The sequence below is a fragment of the Frankliniella occidentalis genome, unplaced genomic scaffold (genome assembly GCF_000697945.3).
Source record: "Frankliniella occidentalis isolate FOCC.00 unplaced genomic scaffold, Focc_3.1 Scaffold269, whole genome shotgun sequence".
Lineage (NCBI taxonomy): Eukaryota > Metazoa > Arthropoda > Insecta > Thysanoptera > Thripidae > Frankliniella > Frankliniella occidentalis.
Window position 1 is genome coordinate 238,800 of NW_026267395.1, and position 18,928 is coordinate 257,727.

General features: G+C 44.0%; 3 protein-coding genes across 5 annotated transcripts; 1 reads left to right on the forward strand and 2 right to left on the reverse strand.

Moving 5' to 3' along the window:
• Positions 1–1,308: 1,308 nt before the first annotated feature.
• On the reverse strand, positions 1,309–4,346 carry LOC113204733 (secernin-2). 3 transcript variants are annotated; one of them, XM_052273393.1, is made up of 8 exons: positions 4,227–4,346; positions 3,670–3,867; positions 3,362–3,549; positions 3,072–3,271; positions 2,873–2,979; positions 2,264–2,461; positions 1,860–2,021; positions 1,309–1,783 (listed from the first exon to the last, which is right to left on the reverse strand). In XM_052273393.1, exons 2-8 carry the CDS (start codon positions 3,835–3,837, stop codon positions 1,541–1,543), a joined length of 1,266 nt encoding a protein of 421 aa, XP_052129353.1. In that variant the 5' UTR covers positions 3,838–3,867; positions 4,227–4,346; the 3' UTR covers positions 1,309–1,540. The 3 variants fall into 3 exon arrangements, with proteins under 3 accessions (XP_052129353.1, XP_026275801.1, XP_026275808.1); XM_026420016.2 differs by lacking the exon at positions 4,227–4,346 and adding an exon at positions 4,025–4,178; XM_026420023.2 differs by lacking the exons at positions 2,264–2,461; positions 4,227–4,346 and adding exons at positions 2,490–2,681; positions 4,025–4,178.
• Positions 4,347–4,583: 237 nt separating this feature from the next.
• LOC113204726 (probable citrate synthase 2, mitochondrial) lies at positions 4,584–16,365 on the forward strand. Its single transcript, XM_026420004.2, has 9 exons — positions 4,584–4,752; positions 5,732–5,890; positions 11,500–11,697; positions 13,240–13,428; positions 13,501–13,700; positions 13,810–13,942; positions 14,011–14,214; positions 14,290–14,394; positions 14,470–16,365. The coding sequence occupies exons 1-9, from the start codon at positions 4,705–4,707 to the stop codon at positions 14,629–14,631; spliced, it is 1,398 nt and encodes a 465-aa protein (XP_026275789.1). The 5' UTR covers positions 4,584–4,704; the 3' UTR covers positions 14,632–16,365.
• LOC113204702 (protein-cysteine N-palmitoyltransferase Rasp) lies at positions 15,894–18,912 on the reverse strand. The gene is made up of 9 exons (XM_026419970.2): positions 18,541–18,912; positions 18,283–18,458; positions 17,997–18,188; positions 17,683–17,904; positions 17,442–17,588; positions 17,139–17,356; positions 16,833–17,037; positions 16,605–16,743; positions 15,894–16,535 (listed from the first exon to the last, which is right to left on the reverse strand). The coding sequence occupies exons 1-9, from the start codon at positions 18,650–18,652 to the stop codon at positions 16,420–16,422; spliced, it is 1,527 nt and encodes a 508-aa protein (XP_026275755.1). The 5' UTR covers positions 18,653–18,912; the 3' UTR covers positions 15,894–16,419.
• Positions 18,913–18,928: the final 16 nt, after the last annotated feature.

Sequence of the window (18,928 nt, forward strand, 5' to 3'; positions counted from 1 at the left end):
TAAAGGTGTACAAAATGTGCAGATTGACATAGTTGTTGGACTATTTTGAGCGTACAATATCACAATTACAGAAGAAAAGGTGAAATATGAAAAAGATAAGAAAAAAGAAAAGCAGGTGGCAGCCAATATGGAAACAATAGTTTGACTGCACAGAACTTATAAATATACTAAAAACCAAACTAATGGCTATTGTACTTTCCATTTAGATAAAAGTAAACAATAAGTAGTAGGAGGAAGAGACTGCTAAGTGATATTTCATATCTTTGCAATTATATGAAAACAGAAAGGATGGCCAACTATGTACTTATTTACTTAAGGCATTCAATAGAAACAGTGTAAGTTATCAAATAGGAACAATATGACCTTCGAAATCTTGTTACATTGGTGCAACGTTTTCTAAACCTTGCTTGCCTTAAATGGTAGCAGGGGATTTATTCAACCAGCAGTTCAGTCCAGCCTACATGTCAAACATTTATAAATAAGTAAAAACAAGTCTAACATTCATATCACGCAATCATAGATACAAAGAATATCACAAGATGGTAAACAACAACACGTAACTGCCCTGGATTGTTTTGCTGGATATCCTAAGCAATTAATGAGTATTAAAAAATTACCTTCCCTTAGATATCCAGCTGACTTTGTTGGTCGTCATGTTTTAGGCAATATTTGTGAGATTGCATTCCCACTTTAGTTTATGGAACAATATTGTACTATTGCAGTGATGTTATAAGCATACTACGGTAAGCTTTACAATAAAATTCTAATCAATACTGTCATTTTATATATAGTGTACCTAACAAAATTAAAATCAAAATCACTAGCAACCACTTGAAGAGGATAAGCAAAATAAAATTAGGAAACATCTGTTAACAGAAAACTGACTTGACAATGTTTTAAATCCAAAGACAAAACAAACAACTAATTTCAAAATTAACACCATAGATTTGTACAAATCAAGTAAGGTACCCAAGTAACAGCGATTTGTCACAAATGCGTCAAAACAACATGATTTTGATGTTATTCCCACACTAGTCAAAGTGACGTGATTCATTTTACTAAAAACTGAGGTCATATTGGCGTCAAAATGATGTCATTTACGTCACTCTGACATCAACTTTTAGTATAATGACACATGTCACAGCGACTAGCGTCTCAGTAACGAATCTCTGTTCCTTAGGTAAATTGACTTGACAGTTAAGGAATATTATCTAGATCACAAGGCAGGTGTTTCAAAAGAACGACACTTCAAGTAATTTTAGCCATTGGTCAGTTGCAAAGAACACATATCATAAAATGAAGTACTAGTTACATATTAATGTACCAACTAATAAACAATTCTCCCAATTCTTCCCCCAAATAAATTGTTCTGAACATAAGTCAATAGCAAAATGATGTCTTTTCAAGCCTGCTTAGTTAATTAGAATAAAAATACTTTGGTTGTATTCTTTCTGCAGTAAAATCATAAATAAGAAAGATAGAAAAAATCTAGCCAGCAGAGCAGATGTGCCATGAACTACAAGGCAGTAAAAAGTAGCAATTACTTGTAGAATTTAATTTCGGTCTCAACAATATCTTTCAGAAGTTCATCCATCTCACTAAGTGGTTGTCCTGGTTCAAACTTGTCCAAAAATGCTTGAACTTCAGCAATACAACCTTCCTCCATTGAGCGTAACTTGGAGATGACTTCATTTCGATTTGGGTTACTTTCACTGGTGGCATCTTTATGAAACTTATATAAGGGATGAGATCGATCAACAGTGGTCTGAAAGCGTGGCAAAACCTGAAAGAAAAGGTTTACCAAAATCACATACGTACTTTTGGCGCTAAAAAACTAGTTGGCAAATTTATTAACATACCTTTGCAGGATCAGGCTCAAAAACAGGGCTAACAGTGAGGTGCGAAATCTGAACATTTGGAGTAAACACGAATGGCTTGTAAACAGAGATACTGGGATCAGGAGTTCCAGTGAACCAATGGCAACTTGGTTTTGGATTCTCAGGTGGAGACAAAACAGACACCTGGGGAAAAGAAAGAAATTACAAACAGAATCAGAGTAGAATAAGCTTTAAGACTAGCCAAATGATATAAATAAAACTCATATGAGGTGCAAAGAGAAAAAAAACAAAACAATAAAAAAAAATATTTAGGTTTTCTACAAAAGTCTAGGAGCTAAAGACTGAATTTATTTGAGCAGAGCAGTCAGAAATAAAATAGAATAACATAAAAATAATTAGAGCAGACAGGCAAGCAAGTAAATCACCTGACTACTTGCTGTTGGATGAGAATGATCTCTTCCTCTACAAATGTTTGAATCCTTATTACGCAAGACTTTCAACATATTCTCAATACAAAATTGGTTTCCGACAGTAAGTTCAGCAAGCATATCATCTCCGCATTTTTTTCTTCCCTCTGCACAATCATTTGACTTGCCAAAAATCTTGGCAAAGTTGAAATCCTCCTGGAACATATTTTAGTTTTATTAATACCTGGCTGCCAGTAGAAACAAAGCTACCATTGTAGCTCATACAAATTCCTGCTCTTTCATTTCGTAGAATGGACAACATGTCATGAATAGTAAATAATTTGGTTTTAGTCATTTCTTTCAACAACTGACTACCCATCTTCTCACGGTATGGAGTATTATCATCACCAAATATTTTCTTGAAATTAAAAACATTCTACAAAAATAAAAAGCATTTTGGAAAAACAGTTTGATTACAACAGTTTATAAACAAAGTTTTAAAAGGCAGCCCTAGATAAGATGTAAGTTTAGCAGGGAAATGTTTGGAAGTTGGGTAATGTCATTGATACTTTAATTATTCCTTGGCTTAGATACATTTTGGGATATAAAATTGCTACCAGTACTAACCTTTCCATCCCACAAACCTTCACTTTTTGCAACATCATAGAGATCAGCACATTTAAGGTCAATCTTAGTACCAATGCTCAGAGCATTAGAAATATTTCTAAATCCAGCTAAAATGGGCAAAATTGAAACAGGCAAGTTAAAAAATTAAAATTAAATACCAGCTATTGGAGAGCACAAAATTGAAAGAAAACAGTCTTACACTCAATTTTTTCAGCAACCCACAGCTTCCCAACTGTTTCCAACACCCAAGCTTCTTCCTTATCAGCAATTATATAAGAATTGAAGTATGTGAGATCAGGATCTGTATCAGAACAAGGGCCACCTTGGCCATGCTTTACTAAAAGTTCTGTGATAATCGTAAGTGCTTCTTTAGCACTTGCTCCACGTTCTAGACCAAGTCTAGTGTAACAGAAAACTCAAGTTAAAACCTTTAAATGGAGGAAAAATCCAGCAACAACAATAACAACCTATTAAAAGTTAAAGGACTACCTCACAAAATCCATGCCCAATAGCTTCTCCTCTTTATCTTCGGCTTTTTCAAAGAATGACCATACTGCTTCATTACCGATACACAATCCTTGATCGTTGGCTCCCATTTCAGCACCCCACATCCACGAGGGTTTGCTCAAAATAACAGGAAAAGTTTTGGAAACTTGTTCAATTTCAATGTAAGTGCACTGTGAAGGTAAACAAGTAAAAATATTCTTAAGAGCAAAATACATTTTAAATTGCTCATGAACACACTGAATTGTCACAGTCGAAATGACTAATATTATAATATATATTACTACACGAACCTTTAACTTGGATCCTGGTGGATACTCTTGCCCCTGGAAGTAGACTACCTCCTGAACCTCATCTCTGGGTCTATCGGAATTTTTGCCAAATATTATTCCTTTATGAGAGGTAAGAGGTGGCAGCACCACAAAAGTATCACAGGAAGACGGGTAAGGCTTATCTGCCATGACTGTCTTCAGCTCCTTTTAAATTGTGTTCTGAAAACATTTTTAAAAAAAACTTGAAAGAAGAGGTTGATTATTTTGGAAAAAGAAGGATCAAGACTAACTGTGGAAAAATAAAAAAATCCTCATTCTCTGAGTTACATAAAAGTATAGTACATGCCGACGAATAGCCACTATTAACTCATATTACCTTAAATATCCTTAATCGTAGAAAATAGATTAAGGCAAGATGAAAGAAGACAGCTGTCAAACTCTTTTGCAAACCGGGGAAGGGGAAAAGGAGGGGTGAATAGTGTTAATTCATTTGTTTTTGGCAACGGAACCTAACGGAACGCACCGAGAAAAGTCTATGACTTATTTTCAGAAACTTTCGTGGCTGATGTCCAGCTTACCTGGTCAATTAAAATATAAACATTAAAAATTTAGCAAGCACAGCATTTTGTTCCTGAGCTACTAGTAACAATAAGCCATATTAAATGTCACTATGGCAGACAGCATTGTCTATTTCTGAACGAACCCATTTTGGCAGGCAGTATCCAGCTTTACCAACAGGCAACTTAAAAAATGTTTCGTTAGAGTGAACACATGTGTAGAGATTGTACATTTAAGTCATATTAAAACTAAAAGATAAGACGGGAAGGTTGATTTCTACAACCAACGGAATTTCTTACCGCACAATACGCCAATGTTTTAAGTTGTTTCTTGTTTGAAATGGTGTTGAACATGATACGAAAAATACGCCAGTGCTGCGATCTGTCAGCAAAGGAGCGCACCACTTCGATCCCGAACTCGGCTCGCGGATCCTCTTCCACTTTGAAAAGTTGAGTTTTAAGGTCAGTCCGGTGCGAACGGTAACCGTGAGGCGGCGAAATGGCATTATTCCGAGTAACTGCATCGCGTCTCGCTGAAACAAATCAGGTACGGGATTACTTACTATCATACGCCGAACACAAAGTCGTCTGCTATTCGCAAATAACCTTAAATCTTAAGGAGATGTTAAGAGCATGTTACCTTCCACAGTACACTCATGACCTACCCTTCTCAGTACTAGTACTGATTGGTGTGTTTCTCAGATGTTGTATATAATGTTAAAAATATTCATCACCAAAGTTTTCGGGATGCCACCATCGATCAATATATAGTTTATTTTTCTGAAAGAATGGATCAATAGTTGCCCCTCACCTCTCGTCGCGGCGGCGCCAATTTTTCTAACCTTTTATGGATTTTTTATTTTCCCGCTTGAGCTTTATTGTTCATTATTTTCCGGGTCGATCATTAGCCTTTCCCCTAATTTTCCCGTCCTTTTAGTTTTGGTTCTCTAACTCCTGTCAACATTTTCCACTGAAAGTGCTTACATGAGGTATTTTTGATAATTGTGGCCTGGGCTCTCAAGAGTTTTTTTTTCCTTTGCTTCTTCTAGCGGGTATTATTGCCTTACCTCAGCCCTATTTGGCAAACCTACTTTTGAGTGAGAGTGGTGTGCCCTTGACATTCACAAAGTCATTCAGCTTGTACTTAAAAAACCGCCAGCCTCTTTTCAGGGTATTCATTGTCAAATGTTACTCTATTCTACTGTTAAATTCTGGTGGAAAACTAAAAACTAAAAATCACAATTTTTCAAGTACTTTACTTAATTTCAATATTATTGCTTTAACACACTAAAAAAATTTCAATGATCAGTGTGGAAGAGTCACTTTGGTATTCAGTGAGCATTTTCTGCCATATGTCTTTCTTGTTATTCAAGCATTTTTAGTAATTTATTTTTTTCCAAGAATTAAAGATTTATGTTGTACATGTTTTAAAATCGGGTTGTCCCTATAAATGTTCCTGAAGAGTTTGAAGAAGGGTTCTTTTAGTCTTCAACTCCTTCTACAACATTTTCTATGACATTGCACAGGTCCTTCCAACACTTTCCATCCTCCTACGCAACCTCAGCGATGCCTCAACAGACCTCAAGAGCGTTCTGGAGAAGAAGATCCCAGCTGAACAGGAACGAGTCAAGACATTCCGCAAAGAGTTTGGCAACAAAGTTGTCGGCGATGTCACCGTTGACATGGTGAGTTGAACTTTTCTTATGTACTTTTGGCACTTTAGTGCATGTGATGAAAACAGTGAGATTAGTTTATTCATATCTGCCCTAGTGATAATTAGTAATGGCTTTCTCATTCTGAGAGCGCATATCCGTTCAAATAAAAGCTACAGTTAGCCTCCAGGTGTAATCTTATTTTCCCAGTGCAGCTAGGGTTCTAAAATGTACCTTAGTTGTGTTCATTTTCCGATAAGTGGAAAGGAGCCGGGCCCCATGCCGCTCAGTGTCAGGGCCGTCAGGGCCGCGACCTGTGACTTAATGCTTATCTTCCCTTATGTAAGGCGTGTGAGCCGCACACGTCGTGTCAGTGTGTCAGGCCCATGTGTTGGGTCCGGTCGGATGATGATCCGATGAGATGTGATAGGCTTGATCAGGACGTCACGAGAAGAGAAGACCGCCCCTCGTGAGGCACGAAGTGCCCATGACGCGGCGCTTGACGATGTGCTGCGGGCGGGACTCGGCGCCCAGAGACACGGGGGGTGCAGGGGCCCCACAGCCCACATGCAGGCAGATTCTGGAACACTTTGGATACATTTTAGGCGACGTGGCAGCGCCAGCAACGTCGTTCCCTCTTTGCACGCAAAGTATTGGGCAGCCATGCTCTGGCGGGAGGAGTAGTACACCTATGCGTGACCCGGGCGCCGCCGGCCGCCTCACGTCACGAGACTGGACATGGCGTTCGCGTGGGGCTTTGCGAGCCGAGGCCGCTGGCCGGGCAAGGTCAGTGTCACGGACTGCGGCGCGTGGCGGGGCGTGACGGGGCCTGACGTGACGAGTACCCCTGGTACACCCGTCTCTCCTGCCGCTGTAGTGTGTTTGGGGCCTATGTAAAGGGTTCGCTCGTCTTTCGGCATTAAGGTGACTCTGAGCGTACGTGTGCCGCTTAAAATCCAAGTTTAAGAAGGATCCGTTCATGAGATATTGACGGAAAAGTGCGAAAAGGTCAAAAACAACTTGGTTACGCTGCGACGCGCTGCCCGCGAGTTCACTGGCACGGTGCCGCGTGGCGTCACTTGTCGCCCTTGGCGTGACTAGGGGCGGTCTGTGTGTGGGGGCGGGGCCTTCCCTGCCGCGCCTCCCGCACTGACCTACCCCCGCTGGTGCGTCTCTTACTCGTCACGTGACGCTGTGCCCGCCGCACAATCTCCAACGCGACTGTGACGCGCTTGGCCTGCTCTGGGCGCCTGCTCGCGGCACTAAATATACATTACTGGGCTCCCTGCGGCCTGCGGGGCCCATGACTTCCTTGACCTTGCTCCTCATCTCGCTGCCCAGCGCAGCTCAGGGCAGCTCGGCCCTGGCTCACGGCGACCCAACGGTCCTTCGGTATGCCCTGCTTGTCCCCTTCGAAACAACTCCTCCCCTCCCCACCCTCCCGCTTGCGGGGGGTGAAGGCGTATGGGTCCTCGCGTTCCTTGGCAGAGGTCTTGCGGTGGCCGCGGCGCCAAATGCCTGTTTATTTTCATTTTGAACTCTAGTCCGATTTATTGTCCCTAATCATTTTGTGTACAGTACATAACAACGTCAAGAGGACCGACTTACTTTGTTTTTCATCCTCAACGCAAGTTCAAGTGCGGATCGACCCGACCCTACTCCCACACACACCTTTGGACTGATACTGCTATGACCGAATCGTCTTGATCAACCTGTAATGCCACGTCCTCCATCTCGACTGCCAGCGTGTGTTTCGGCCGCTAGTCTAGAACGTCCGATGGTTTCGGGTCAAACATGGATGGATTTTGTAAAGATTTGTAATGATTTGTTAAATGATGTCCTGGGGGTGTTTTATCGGGCAGGGACCCTCCGCGGCTGTGCTGTCCCGCTCCTCCGCCCGCCGGCCTCGCGGCCAGGAGTCACGAGTCATTACCCGACGCGCTCTTATCACTGTCTGTCCTTTGTCTCGGCTAGAGCGAGCGATCACACTGCGGATCCGATCCCCACTGTTTGCCACACGATATGATATCCTTGGGGCTTGTTCCTGTCGCGTGCTAAGCCCCTTCTGATTCACACACGCACAATGAGACTGTCCCTGGCCCTTATGCAGCCCCATCACCGACCCTCCCTCATGTCCTTATTGTAACCTTGCCGGGGCGTTGCCCGACTTGACAGGCTTGGCAGTCCGATCCACGCCATTCTGGGAGGGGAGCCCATGCCTACGTATGTCCATTTAGCTCTTCTTTCCTTGTGCGGGAAGGAGGGGGGGATTTGCTTAAATTTGTACTAATCAGTAGGTCTTTTAGGCTCTAGGCTGATGGTTCCCCCCAGACTGCCCAGACACGACAGGCCTCTATGTCCGGTTGCCCCTTTGCCCGCTTGCCTGGCTCGATGGTAATGCCCCCGAGTAGTATTGTCTCCGTGCCGCCCGCCGCACTCCCCGCTGAACCGGTCTTTGCCCCGCCCCGCCGCCAGCCGCGCTCGCCGCGCTCTGGTATGCCAACTCGCTCGCGGTCGGCCACGTGGGTTTGGGCCGTAGGTAGTACTCGCCGCGGTCAGGCCGGCCACCTGCGCCTAGGCGGCCGCATGCGGCACCCCCGCACCCGGCAGCCTCGTAGGCCAAGGAACTGCTGACCAGTGACACTCAGGCGGGTTGTGGCTAACTGTACGTACTGGTTGGTCGACTGCAGCTGACACTTTTCGGACGCGCCCAGCTCCAACACTTCTCGCCCGAACATGGGGAGGGGAGTTCGACGGGAACCTTTGCGAAATGTACCCACGGCGCCAAGGGTTCACTAAAAATAATCAGTCCGCCCCCCCCCCCTTCCTTCTCATAAAAAATCAGGGGGGGGGGGAATCAGAGAGAGAGAAATCAAGGAAAAACAGAAATCGGCATACGTGTGTATTTGTGTATAGTAAAGGACCCCTCACCCCTCGTCCCATCCCACCTAGTACAGTGTAGAACGGTCTCGGGGCGCTGGCGGCGGCACTTTCAAGATGCTGCGAGAAGTCTTGAATGATAACGGCAGGTGCGTTTTGTGACGTGTTGCCTGCAGCCTGAGATTGAGGCCGATTAGCACGATAACAGTGTCATGTGTCGCGTGTATACTTACGATGTCGTCGGATGCAGCGAACAGCGCCGAGACGGCGGCAGCTCACATGTGGCACGGGCTGGCAAGAAAGTAACACCAAGTACAGGAAAGGCGTAGCAGACATGTGTGCACTGTGCAAGCCGAGGGGGGCACCTGCCCGCGTCGAACTCGTGTAAAATCGCGCCCAACTCGCTTCAACTCTTCAACTTGTCAACTCGCCTACTCGCCTACTCGTTGTACCGGGTGATTCAGAGAAGACGCAGGTGCGGGCGGGTTTGTCTACCCGCTCTGCCCTTAAGGCGCCATAGCCCCTGGGGTAGGCAAACCCGCCCGCACCCCAGGGGCTATGGCGCCTTAAGGGCAGAGCGGGTAGGCAAACCCGCCCGCACCTGCGTCTTCTCTGAATCACCCGGTATACCCATTTTGGGAGTGGGACACCTCAGCCTCGGCTCCTCGGTGTAAGCGACATGATGCTTATCGGAGATTTGAGGATGTAACGTAAATATACGCCCGGTCATTGTGAAGTGAAACCAGAGGACGACTGTCGTCGTAGGTGGAAGTCGGTGTAAGCAGTGCGCCGTCCTTCGCCCGTCCAAAGGGCTCGCCAGGACCAGGGTGTAGATCAAGCAGGGCATCCCGCCTACCTTTATCTGGCTGTGCGGGGCAAGGTGCGGGTCGTTCCCAACTCACTTTCATTCCTTCCGATGAAGACCCCTCGGATCATGAGAATGGTTGTCGCTACAGATTCAGGGGCGGAGGCCCTAGCCGGCCCTCGCAGCGTGGCGAACGCAGCTCCGCGGCGATTTCAATTTTAGCCTCGTCTGCTCCGCGCTCCGCTCGTCTTTGACCTCGCACGGAGACGGAGGGCGTTGAGTGAGGCTGTAGAGCCCGTGTGACGTCAGCGGCGCGTCGGAAGGCATTCTCTTCGACATTCGACTCACCTGCAGTGAAGTCAGTAGCAGAGCGGATCCAGGTCGGGGCTTTTTAAGGAGGAAAAAACGGGGGGGGGGGCAGGCTGGTTGTTGTCCTCCTCCGAGAGAGGAAGAGAGGCCGAAAGCTACTGTAAGAGAGAGTACAGTAGTAGTCTAGTCCGACAAAAAGGAAAACTTGGGAACTCGGGCGGAAAAGTTGTCACGCGGAGACTTTCTTTAAGGGCATGGCAGCTGTGCCGCCGCGTGGCCTCCACACTTTGCCCTGGTTATGCGCTTACGCGCTTACACGAAGGGAATCTGAGGGGGGGGGGGGACGTGTTAAAGAGGTCCAGGGTCGCCTCATTCGCGCCGCATCCGCCTCGCGTCGCGGCGACACGAGGAGACACGAGGACGCCCTAATCAATGTACCTGCCGCACGTCAGCGACGTCAGCGCGGCAAATACAAACCACTCATTGAACTACAAACAAAGTTACCATAGCACGATCACTTTGGATTTGGATTCCGCTGAAGGGTGCGGGATTCTATTTCTCATTTGACAGGCGTTGACGTTTTGGACATGATGGGAAAAAGAATCAGATCCGTGTGCATAGCGAAACCGCGGCCGTATCTCTGTGAGAGCGAAGCCGAGCAAGTCACCGAGGTGAGAAAGATGAGCGACGGTTGCCAGAAAAGCTACGCAAAAACCACCGGAGCTCACCTGGGTGGAGCGGGTGGTATCTATCCGCCTGCCTGGTGGGCAGCACGTCTGGTAGGAGGCAGAGATGTACCCGCCTGTGACACACAGGTGCACACTGAACCCTTGTGCATTTTATTGTGCATAAACATGCAGAATTTTATCCGGCCATAAGTATAAGTATGCACAAATTTTATGAATAATTATGTACAAATTGTGCATGATTATGCACAAACTGTACAATAGTTATGCATACAATTGTGCATAATATTATGGCCGTGTAAAATTCTGCACGTTTATGCACAACACAATCCAAACGGACTTAGTGTGCGTGTTCCGGTTGTTTTTTTCCTACCTTTTGGCAAACCCTGCGGTGGGCTCAAGCACAAGTGAGTGCCGCACTTTGGGTGGTTTGATGCTCTGGTCGACGTGCCGCACCTGTCGGCGCGCCGATGCCGCGCGTGTTCGCGCTGCAGCGACGTCATCCATGACAGCGTGGACACGTACAGCCCGGCGGCCAGACGAACTGCACCAGCTCGTTCTCCAAACCCGGCTTAAGTAATCGCTATCAAATCACCCACCCCCCCTTCTCCATAACAATACAACAAAGTTGAAAAAAAAAACACAATCTATAATACCTTTTGTAAATGGACAACTACGAAGTTGATCACTTGCAAGTACTCAACTTTCCATCGCATACTTTACAAGTGTTAAGCAGTTGCACACTTAGCTTATCAGAGTAGTATTGTGTTATAGACCCTTGGCAAACTTTTGACGTAACTTCTTCGCGTCCTCACGGGTGTGATATGTAAAGTGAGGCACCGGCGCCTTGCATCAGCACGCATTCTGATGAGAGGGATCAGGCGAGTGGGGGGTTGACGCTGGGCAAGGCGTGCATCGAGTTTCTTCCAGTGATTGTGTTAACAGCGCCCAATGTTTTCCAGATGTACGGCGGTATGCGAGGCATCAAGGGCCTGGTGTGCGAGACCTCCGTGCTGGACGCGGACGAGGGCATCCGCTTCCGCGGCTACTCCATCCCCGAGTGCCAGAAGCTGCTGCCCAAGGCCCCCGGCGGCACCGAGCCCCTGCCCGAAGGTATCTTCTGGCTCCTCATCACCGGCGACATCCCCACGGACGCTCAGGTAAACATCTTAAAGCCCGGGTATCTCTTACCCGTGGCGTTAACATTATTCTACTAAAACTACTCTACTAAATCACTTGGTATTTCGTGTAGCGGTGTCTAGATGAGTGTTTTGATACAGGACAGTGTCGCAGACTGTCTGTTAGGGCGTAAATGCAATTTGAAGTGAGCGCCAACATTGTAATTTCAAAGGTGTACCGGTAGAGGGCGACAAAGGTGTGTGCACAGAAAAACGTGCAACTTAATAAGGCACATAGAGTGCGCTCCCAAGGTGTAGTATGCAGGCCAAGCACCCGCTCAGGGGGCTTATGGGCTGTCCGGCATATTAATGCATACAAAGGTGTATGGTGGCAGTACGACAAAGGTGTATGTCCAGAGTGCGACTTAAGTTGCACGGTTGTCTGTGCATACACCTTTGTCGCCCTCTCCCAATACGCCTTTGAAATTATGAATCGTCCAGAAAGTTCGCCCGTTTCTCTCAAAATCATCCTGCAAACTACAGGAGCTCGGCGCCTGCAAAACTCGGGGTAGGCCTCCCCGCAATACACGCATGCACTTGCATGCAAGATTGTGCCTACCCATCAGGCGCCATGAGAGCCTGCATTGCCTGAACTTGGAGGGTTCGTAACGGCGAATGACGGACGTACTTTCTGGATGATCCCTTACAGTGTATAGTTTGTATAGGCACCGACCCGTCGTGGGGCGTGGGCTTTGACTCCGCGTACACCCCTTTCATGAGAACTGCTGATCAACCAGGGTTGATCCTGGCTAAAGAGATGTTCTTGTCCTGCAGCGCACACTACCCGGGTTGTGTGATTCGCTTGTCCCCGCACTTACTTTAAATTGCATTTGCGCCCAAACTGATCGTCTGCGTCCCCAACTGTCTGATTTGAAATCACCCCTCTAGAGATTTACTGACTACGAAAGTACTTCAACTCGGTCCAATGGCGTGCTAGACTGCTCCCGCGGCTCCTGCTGCTTCCGCAGGCGCTCTGAGTGGCTGGGGCCGTAATATCGAGCCAATCACCCACGGCGGAGCTCACTAACAATTGTCAAGTGTCAATTCGCGCTCCGTTTGCGTAAGGGTTTAATACCCCCTGTCGGTTTTGTATGGTGCTCGCTAAGAATAATGCAGGTAGTTGAAGTTTTATTCAGGGGCAGCTGCGTATTTTCAATGGGGTCCTTGGCAGGAAATTTAGACGAGATGCTCCACATCCGATGGCTATTTTTTGCTTACCCTTGGGATTGGTGCCAGGGTTGGTGCGGCTCGGTGGGCAGGCATGCCTGCAGGCACCAGCTGACGACTTGTCTAGCCTTGCCGAACCCCTCCTGATTGTGTCGCTAGTCAGCAGAATGTTTACTCTCCCGCCGCGCAGACCACCTAGTGATCCATCCAAACTTCCTTATTGGGGTGTGTTCGTCAGCCGGAAGGGGTGGGTGGGGCTGGGGGCAGAGGGGGTTGTGAAGAAATAATTATACTCTTACTAGATTTGATTTTACATTTCAGTCCGACAAGTTACTCTATATTTCTTTCGGCTTCCAGGTGAAGGCCCTCTCCAAGGAATGGGTGAACCGCGCCGAACTGCCGTCTCACGTCGTTACCATGCTCAACAACTTCCCCAGCCACCTGCACCCCATGTCCCAGTTCAGCGCCGCCATCACCGCCCTTAACTCTGAAAGCAAGTTCCTCAAGGCCTACAGTGAGGGAGTTCACAAATCAAAGTACTGGCAGGTGTGTATCTTGTTTTTGTCTGCCTTGGTGAAATCACAATATTTCCAATTTAAAACTTAATTTGATTCCCAGCTGGTGTTTGAAGACTCCATGGACCTGATTGCCAAGCTGCCCGTTGTGGCCGCCACCATCTACCGCAACAGCTTTAAGGATGGAAAAGGCATTGGTGCTATTGACACCAACCTCGATTGGTCTGCCAACTTTGTAAAAATGTTGGGATATGACAACCCCGAGTTCATTGATCTCATGAGATTGTACCTGACCATCCACAGGTGAGACTTTGTTAAAGCATTTTCTGAATTAGGGTCAAGATGAATGAGTTTCTGTAGTATATTCCATGTATTCTTTTCCCATTATTCTTTATGTTTTTATAACTTACAGTGACCATGAAGGCGGCAACGTTAGTGCTCACACAGTTCACCTTATTGGTTCAGCTCTTTCTGATCCCTACTTGTCCTTTGCTGGTGGCATGAATGGTTTAGCTGGTCCTCTCCATGGTCTGGCCAACCAAGAAGTAAGTGTTCTTCATGGTTTTCATGTTAGACAATTTGGAAGCCCTCTTATGACAAGTATTCTTTTTAGGTGTTGGTGTGGCTGATGAAGGTAAAGGAAGCTCTTGGTTTGTCCCCAACTGATGAGCAGCTGAAAGACTTCATCTGGAAGACACTGAAGGGAGGACAAGTTGTACCTGGGTATGGTCATGCTGTGCTGCGCAAGACTGACCCTCGTTACACATGCCAGCGCGAGTTTGCTCAAAAGCACCTGCCTAATGATCCTCTTTTCAAGGTATAAATTTGGTGAATAAGCGGTAATAGAAAGAAATTTTTGTTTGGATTTTCATGGGAATGTTCTGGTTTTCAGCTGGTGGCTCAGGTTTACAAGATTGTGCCACCAATCCTAATGGAGACTGGCAAGGTGAAGAACCCATGGCCTAATGTTGATGCCCACTCTGGTGTCCTTCTTCAGGTATACTACATCAGCATACCATTCTATCAAACAATTGATTAGAGCTGAGAATAACCATCTATTTAAATGTTACAGTATTACGGCATGAAGGAGATGAGTTACTACACTGTCCTGTTTGGAGTGTCTCGTGCTCTTGGTGTTCTGGCCAGCTTGGTATGGGACCGTGCTCTTGGTCTTCCTCTGGAGAGGCCCAAGTCCATGTCTACCGATGGTCTGATGAAGCTTGTGAAGAAGTAAAGATCGCAGCTTTAATTCACCAACCAAACCCAAGGAAATCATGGGTGTCAATCCTGGTTCTATTTTATTTTTCTTTGTACTGGACCAAAAACTAGCACTACTGCTGCTTTTAGGTGTTGTCTTTTACCCCTAGCAGATGGAATATTTTTGGGATGGAAGTGTTCTAGTGCCGAAGTAATTTTATCAATTCTGCTAGCATCCCTGTGGCAATGAAATCTGCCTGATGACAAGACCTGTACTCATCAAGTGTTCTCAAGTAGTACTGTACTTCATTTTGTATTTATTTGTCATTTGTAAATACTGCGCATTATTTAAGGTATCCTGTGTGTTGAAACCTGTATGAGGTGATAATGGTTGGTGAGTCAGACTTGTTGAAGGCCTCTCATAGGAGACTAAAATTTGGATAATTAACATTTGTAAAATAGTCTCAATTTATAGCCAGTGAGTTTTAGGCTTTCTTTCTGTGTTTGTAAATTGGCTTTATTTCTCCCCCTTTTTATCTTTATTTTTATCTTCTCCTTTGCTCCACATTATTTTATACTCAATATCTCTGTACCCCGAGTTTGGCCTTCTACGATCTGTCCAATCCTGTCTCTTTTGTGTGTGTGCTTTATTTATGACCTGAATTGGTTAGCAAGTTTTGTTGGGATCGGTTCGGTTCTTCCCTCCCAATGGGCTTATCTAAGCATTCTTATTTATAATGTAAATTAAATCTAATTTATTTTGAATGGGATGTTATTGTCTTAAATCAGGCCATGTCCAGCTCTGTTTAGAACATCATTATATATCCTTCTTCTGTAAGACTTTGAGACAGAAGATCCAGGTCGGTCTCAATTGGTATCAATTAAAACTGTCTCCTTTATTTATGGAATAATATAAACGAAAGTGTTTTAATTTCTCTTTGAGTTTACTGAAACTGCCATCTCTTTTTGAAAGCTCTTTATTTTTAAAGTGCTGAATTCCCTCTGAAAGTAGACTTATTGCTCACTGTTGCTGACATTGCAAGCAATATAGGTTGGTAATATTAGTTTTCCCTGGATAGCTTAATTACCCAGGATTATACTAGTTAATTTGGATGTAAATTTTGAACATAGACTATTGTACACTTGTCTTGTACTATTACAAGACAGGCATTTGTATTTGTGGTTGTATTCAAGCCAAAGCAGTGTGATATCCTTATTTTTAAAGGATTTTAATCTTATGATTTAACTCATGCCAAAAGTGATCTTTGGCTTGAAGTGAATGAGGACAATATTACTGTATTTTCTCTTATATTTTCAGATATTCATAACATCAAACTGTCTGGAAGTGTACTTAAACTTGTTTTTACTACATCATGGTATTAATTACCCGAACCTAACCGAATTACGTAGGCAAAGAATTGTTGCTATACCATTGCTTTGGTTTCCAACTTTTTTAGAACTCTGGAGCAGCTGATTTGACCAGGTGCAGTTGCTAGTGCAAAATGTGAGTCTTTCAGATTCCCTACCATACCATCTGGAGTAGTTAAGGGAATTAGAAATTGTTTATAATCTTTTTTAAAATATTGGACATAGATTGTGATAGCAAGAAGTAGATGGCTAAAACTCTCCTTCAAATTACACATTTGAAGTGATTGAGATTGTTGACGAGGTAGCTGCTATTTATGTTCAGACTTGTTCAAAGTGAAACAAAGTTAGTGATCTGTAATGTTTAGCTTCCTATGTCATGAAATAAAGCACAGTTGACCTGATACTTCAACCTTGTTCACCATGGAATATGAATTGCATTATATTCTTTTTAAAATATTTAATTCACTTTTTGTTGAGTATTCACATATTTCTCTTTGATCAATTTTATCTCTATGGATACTTGACACATGCAGTATGCAAAGAGAAGGAGAACAGCAAAACGCAAAAGAGAGCCTAAAAAAGAACCAAAATTAAATTAGAAGGTGAATTATGTATTAAATACTGCTTATGAAAGGTACTTACTGCTGTAAATTTGCGCAACAAAGACAATGCCTACTTCATATCCTCCCAAAAAGAAGAACATGGTCATAGCAGACATTATGAACAGAGGACTAGTAGCCAATGCCCTGAGCCGGCGAACATTAGCGGGTGAGAGTTTCCTCTAAAAATAAATTCAAATTAAGAGAAAAACCAAAGCAGGAACTAAACTACGTATACTAGAAATTTAGAAAGCTGGTTCACTTGACCTACCTCAAGCTCTTGGTAAGAGGGAAGAGTAGTTACCTCTCTGCCAAGTGACTCTAGTATAATTCCTGCAAAATTGCAGAGAGACCAAATAAATATGTTCAGTGATAGTCCATGCCAAACATACACAAATGCAAAACAAACTGTGGTCAGCAGTATATGACGCTTTCTATCAGTCGAAAATTGTTCAAGTAATGGGTCATATATATACCTGAAAGAAAATGGAAAATTTCTTAAAGTACATTTAACAAGAGAACCACTTTCACCATATAAAATCAATTAAAAAGAGAGAGAGAGAGAAAAGGGTATTACCCTCTAAGGAAATTGTAGAAACCACGGTCAAAATGGCGCCACATATCTGAGTACATAGAAATGTGGGCTATGCAACGAGGGACTGGTGGAGTATTTAAAGCATCAAACTCTGCCAAAGTGCCCATTAGTCCATAGATCACAACATACTTATTTAAGAAGAACTGACCAATGCAGTATGCTAAGCCAAAAAGTGTCCAAGTGTCTAAAAATTGAAGAGCCTATTGAATCATAATAAGAAGTAAAGCACAGTATGACAATTGAAATATTTGGTTTGTGCAATAGGGAAACATATTGACAAGATACCTCATAATGAAGCTGAATAGCATTGCAGTAAATAAAATGAAGGCAGAGTTCTGTAAAGAACATCCAACCCAGAAAACGTATACTGTTTAACAGTAGTCTTAGAATTCTCATTTTAAAACACTGCCAGGATGTAATATCTGCCTGTATCTACAAGAGAAGCAAAAGAGGAAAATATTTGCTTGAAAACATGCTACAACAAAAAGCAAAATATTACTTACACATTAAAACCTCTTAAACTCACAGCTCTTTCAAAATCTTTATAAGGTACAAAGGGTCCAAGGAACATAAGAGGCAGATAAAATATGTAGGAGAGTAAACGGACAACTTGAGGACTGCAGTCATCTTTCAGCAAAGGTGCAACTGACCATGTTTCACCATTTATCCAGTCCATGCAGAAACTCATGCATCGTAATTGAGCCCAAGCACAGCACACACAAAGTACCATAATTTGTTCATCAGACAACTGTTAAGAAAAAAAATTAGAAGGAAAAATTGATTGCAAAGAATAAAACAGCAATAAGGGATTCCGAAAATTGGGAGTGTAACTTGTCTTACCAAAGAGGTTTGAAATAAACTGAGGCCTATGAGCAGAAAAATGCTGGTCAGCCAACACATCAAGGTTCTTTTCAATTTAGCGATAAAAAAGAGAAAAATAGGTGATATTATCATAGGTATCAAAGGAATCAGGCCACAGTAGTTTGTTGTGAACAAGCATGTCACCGAAATGTACCAAATTCGTAAGAGTTCCTAAATAACAAAAGAGAAATTTAACAGTAATTTCATGCAAACTATATGTTTAGAACGTAATACATATGTATAAATGGAATACATGAAATAATACCTTGCATTGACACAATCGTAACAGTTCTGCTCCAACATGGTGAACAATAAACCAAGGAAGGAGGTTCCACAAAAATGGAAGCCACGTCTGCCATTCGTAGTCTGAAATGTCCTTTCTTCTCCCAATGATACTCCAGCCAGGCCCCAACTCTTCAATACCGAATTGCTTTCCGAATGCTGGTTAGTCAAAATGAACAAAAGTACTTATTACCTAACATTGAAACAGAACACCTGTTGAGACAACATAATGTATACTCACTATCGCTGACAAGATAAACATGATATGTTGAATAAAAAACACCACCGACCCATAGAACCCAATAGCTGATAATTTCAATTCTAGGTAAGGTTGCGATCGAATTACAGACCATCCTCTTTCAAAATCTAACACAGGTCATAATTTGCAGAATGTAAACAATCAGACACAATGTTGAATGAACAGAATGTTAAGCTACATTCCCGGTGTGTAAAGGGCTACGGTGTACGTTTACTAGGCAAATGTGCAAACAATTGTGAAATATAGTCAAAGAGAACAAATCAAGCCTTTCATTCAAAATAAAACTTCGCTAATCAAGGACAAGACAAGGCGCAAGGAACAACGAAGCCGGTAGGTGCTCAATCAAATGGAAGGGGGGAGGGGGAGGTGG

What these genes read in the sequence shown, in the direction of transcription:
- LOC113204733 (XM_052273393.1), bottom strand. Translation starts at nt 3,837, where the DNA reads ATGGCAGATAAGCCTTACCCGTCTTCCTGTGATACTTTTGTGGTGCTG. An exon ending in ATCCAACAGCAAGTAGTCAG is followed by an intron (nt 2,022 to 2,263) that starts GTGATTTACTTG and finishes TCTTTTCCCCAG; the next exon opens with GTGTCTGTTTTGTCTCCACC. An exon ending in TTGAGCCTGATCCTGCAAAG is followed by an intron (nt 1,784 to 1,859) that starts GTATGTTAATAA and finishes CTTTTCTTTCAG; the next exon opens with GTTTTGCCACGCTTTCAGAC.
- LOC113204726 (XM_026420004.2), top strand. Translation starts at nt 4,705, where the DNA reads ATGGCATTATTCCGAGTAACTGCATCGCGTCTCGCTGAAACAAATCAG. An exon ending in GTCTCGCTGAAACAAATCAG is followed by an intron (nt 4,753 to 5,731) that starts GTACGGGATTAC and finishes GACATTGCACAG; the next exon opens with GTCCTTCCAACACTTTCCAT. An exon ending in ACTCTGGTGTCCTTCTTCAG is followed by an intron (nt 14,395 to 14,469) that starts GTATACTACATC and finishes TAAATGTTACAG; the next exon opens with TATTACGGCATGAAGGAGAT.
- LOC113204702 (XM_026419970.2), bottom strand. Translation starts at nt 18,652, where the DNA reads ATGGTCTGTAATTCGATCGCAACCTTACCTAGAATTGAAATTATCAGC. An exon ending in TACGATTGTGTCAATGCAAG is followed by an intron (nt 18,189 to 18,282) that starts GTATTATTTCAT and finishes TTTGTTATTTAG; the next exon opens with GAACTCTTACGAATTTGGTA. An exon ending in CTATTCAGCTTCATTATGAG is followed by an intron (nt 17,357 to 17,441) that starts GTATCTTGTCAA and finishes ATGATTCAATAG; the next exon opens with GCTCTTCAATTTTTAGACAC.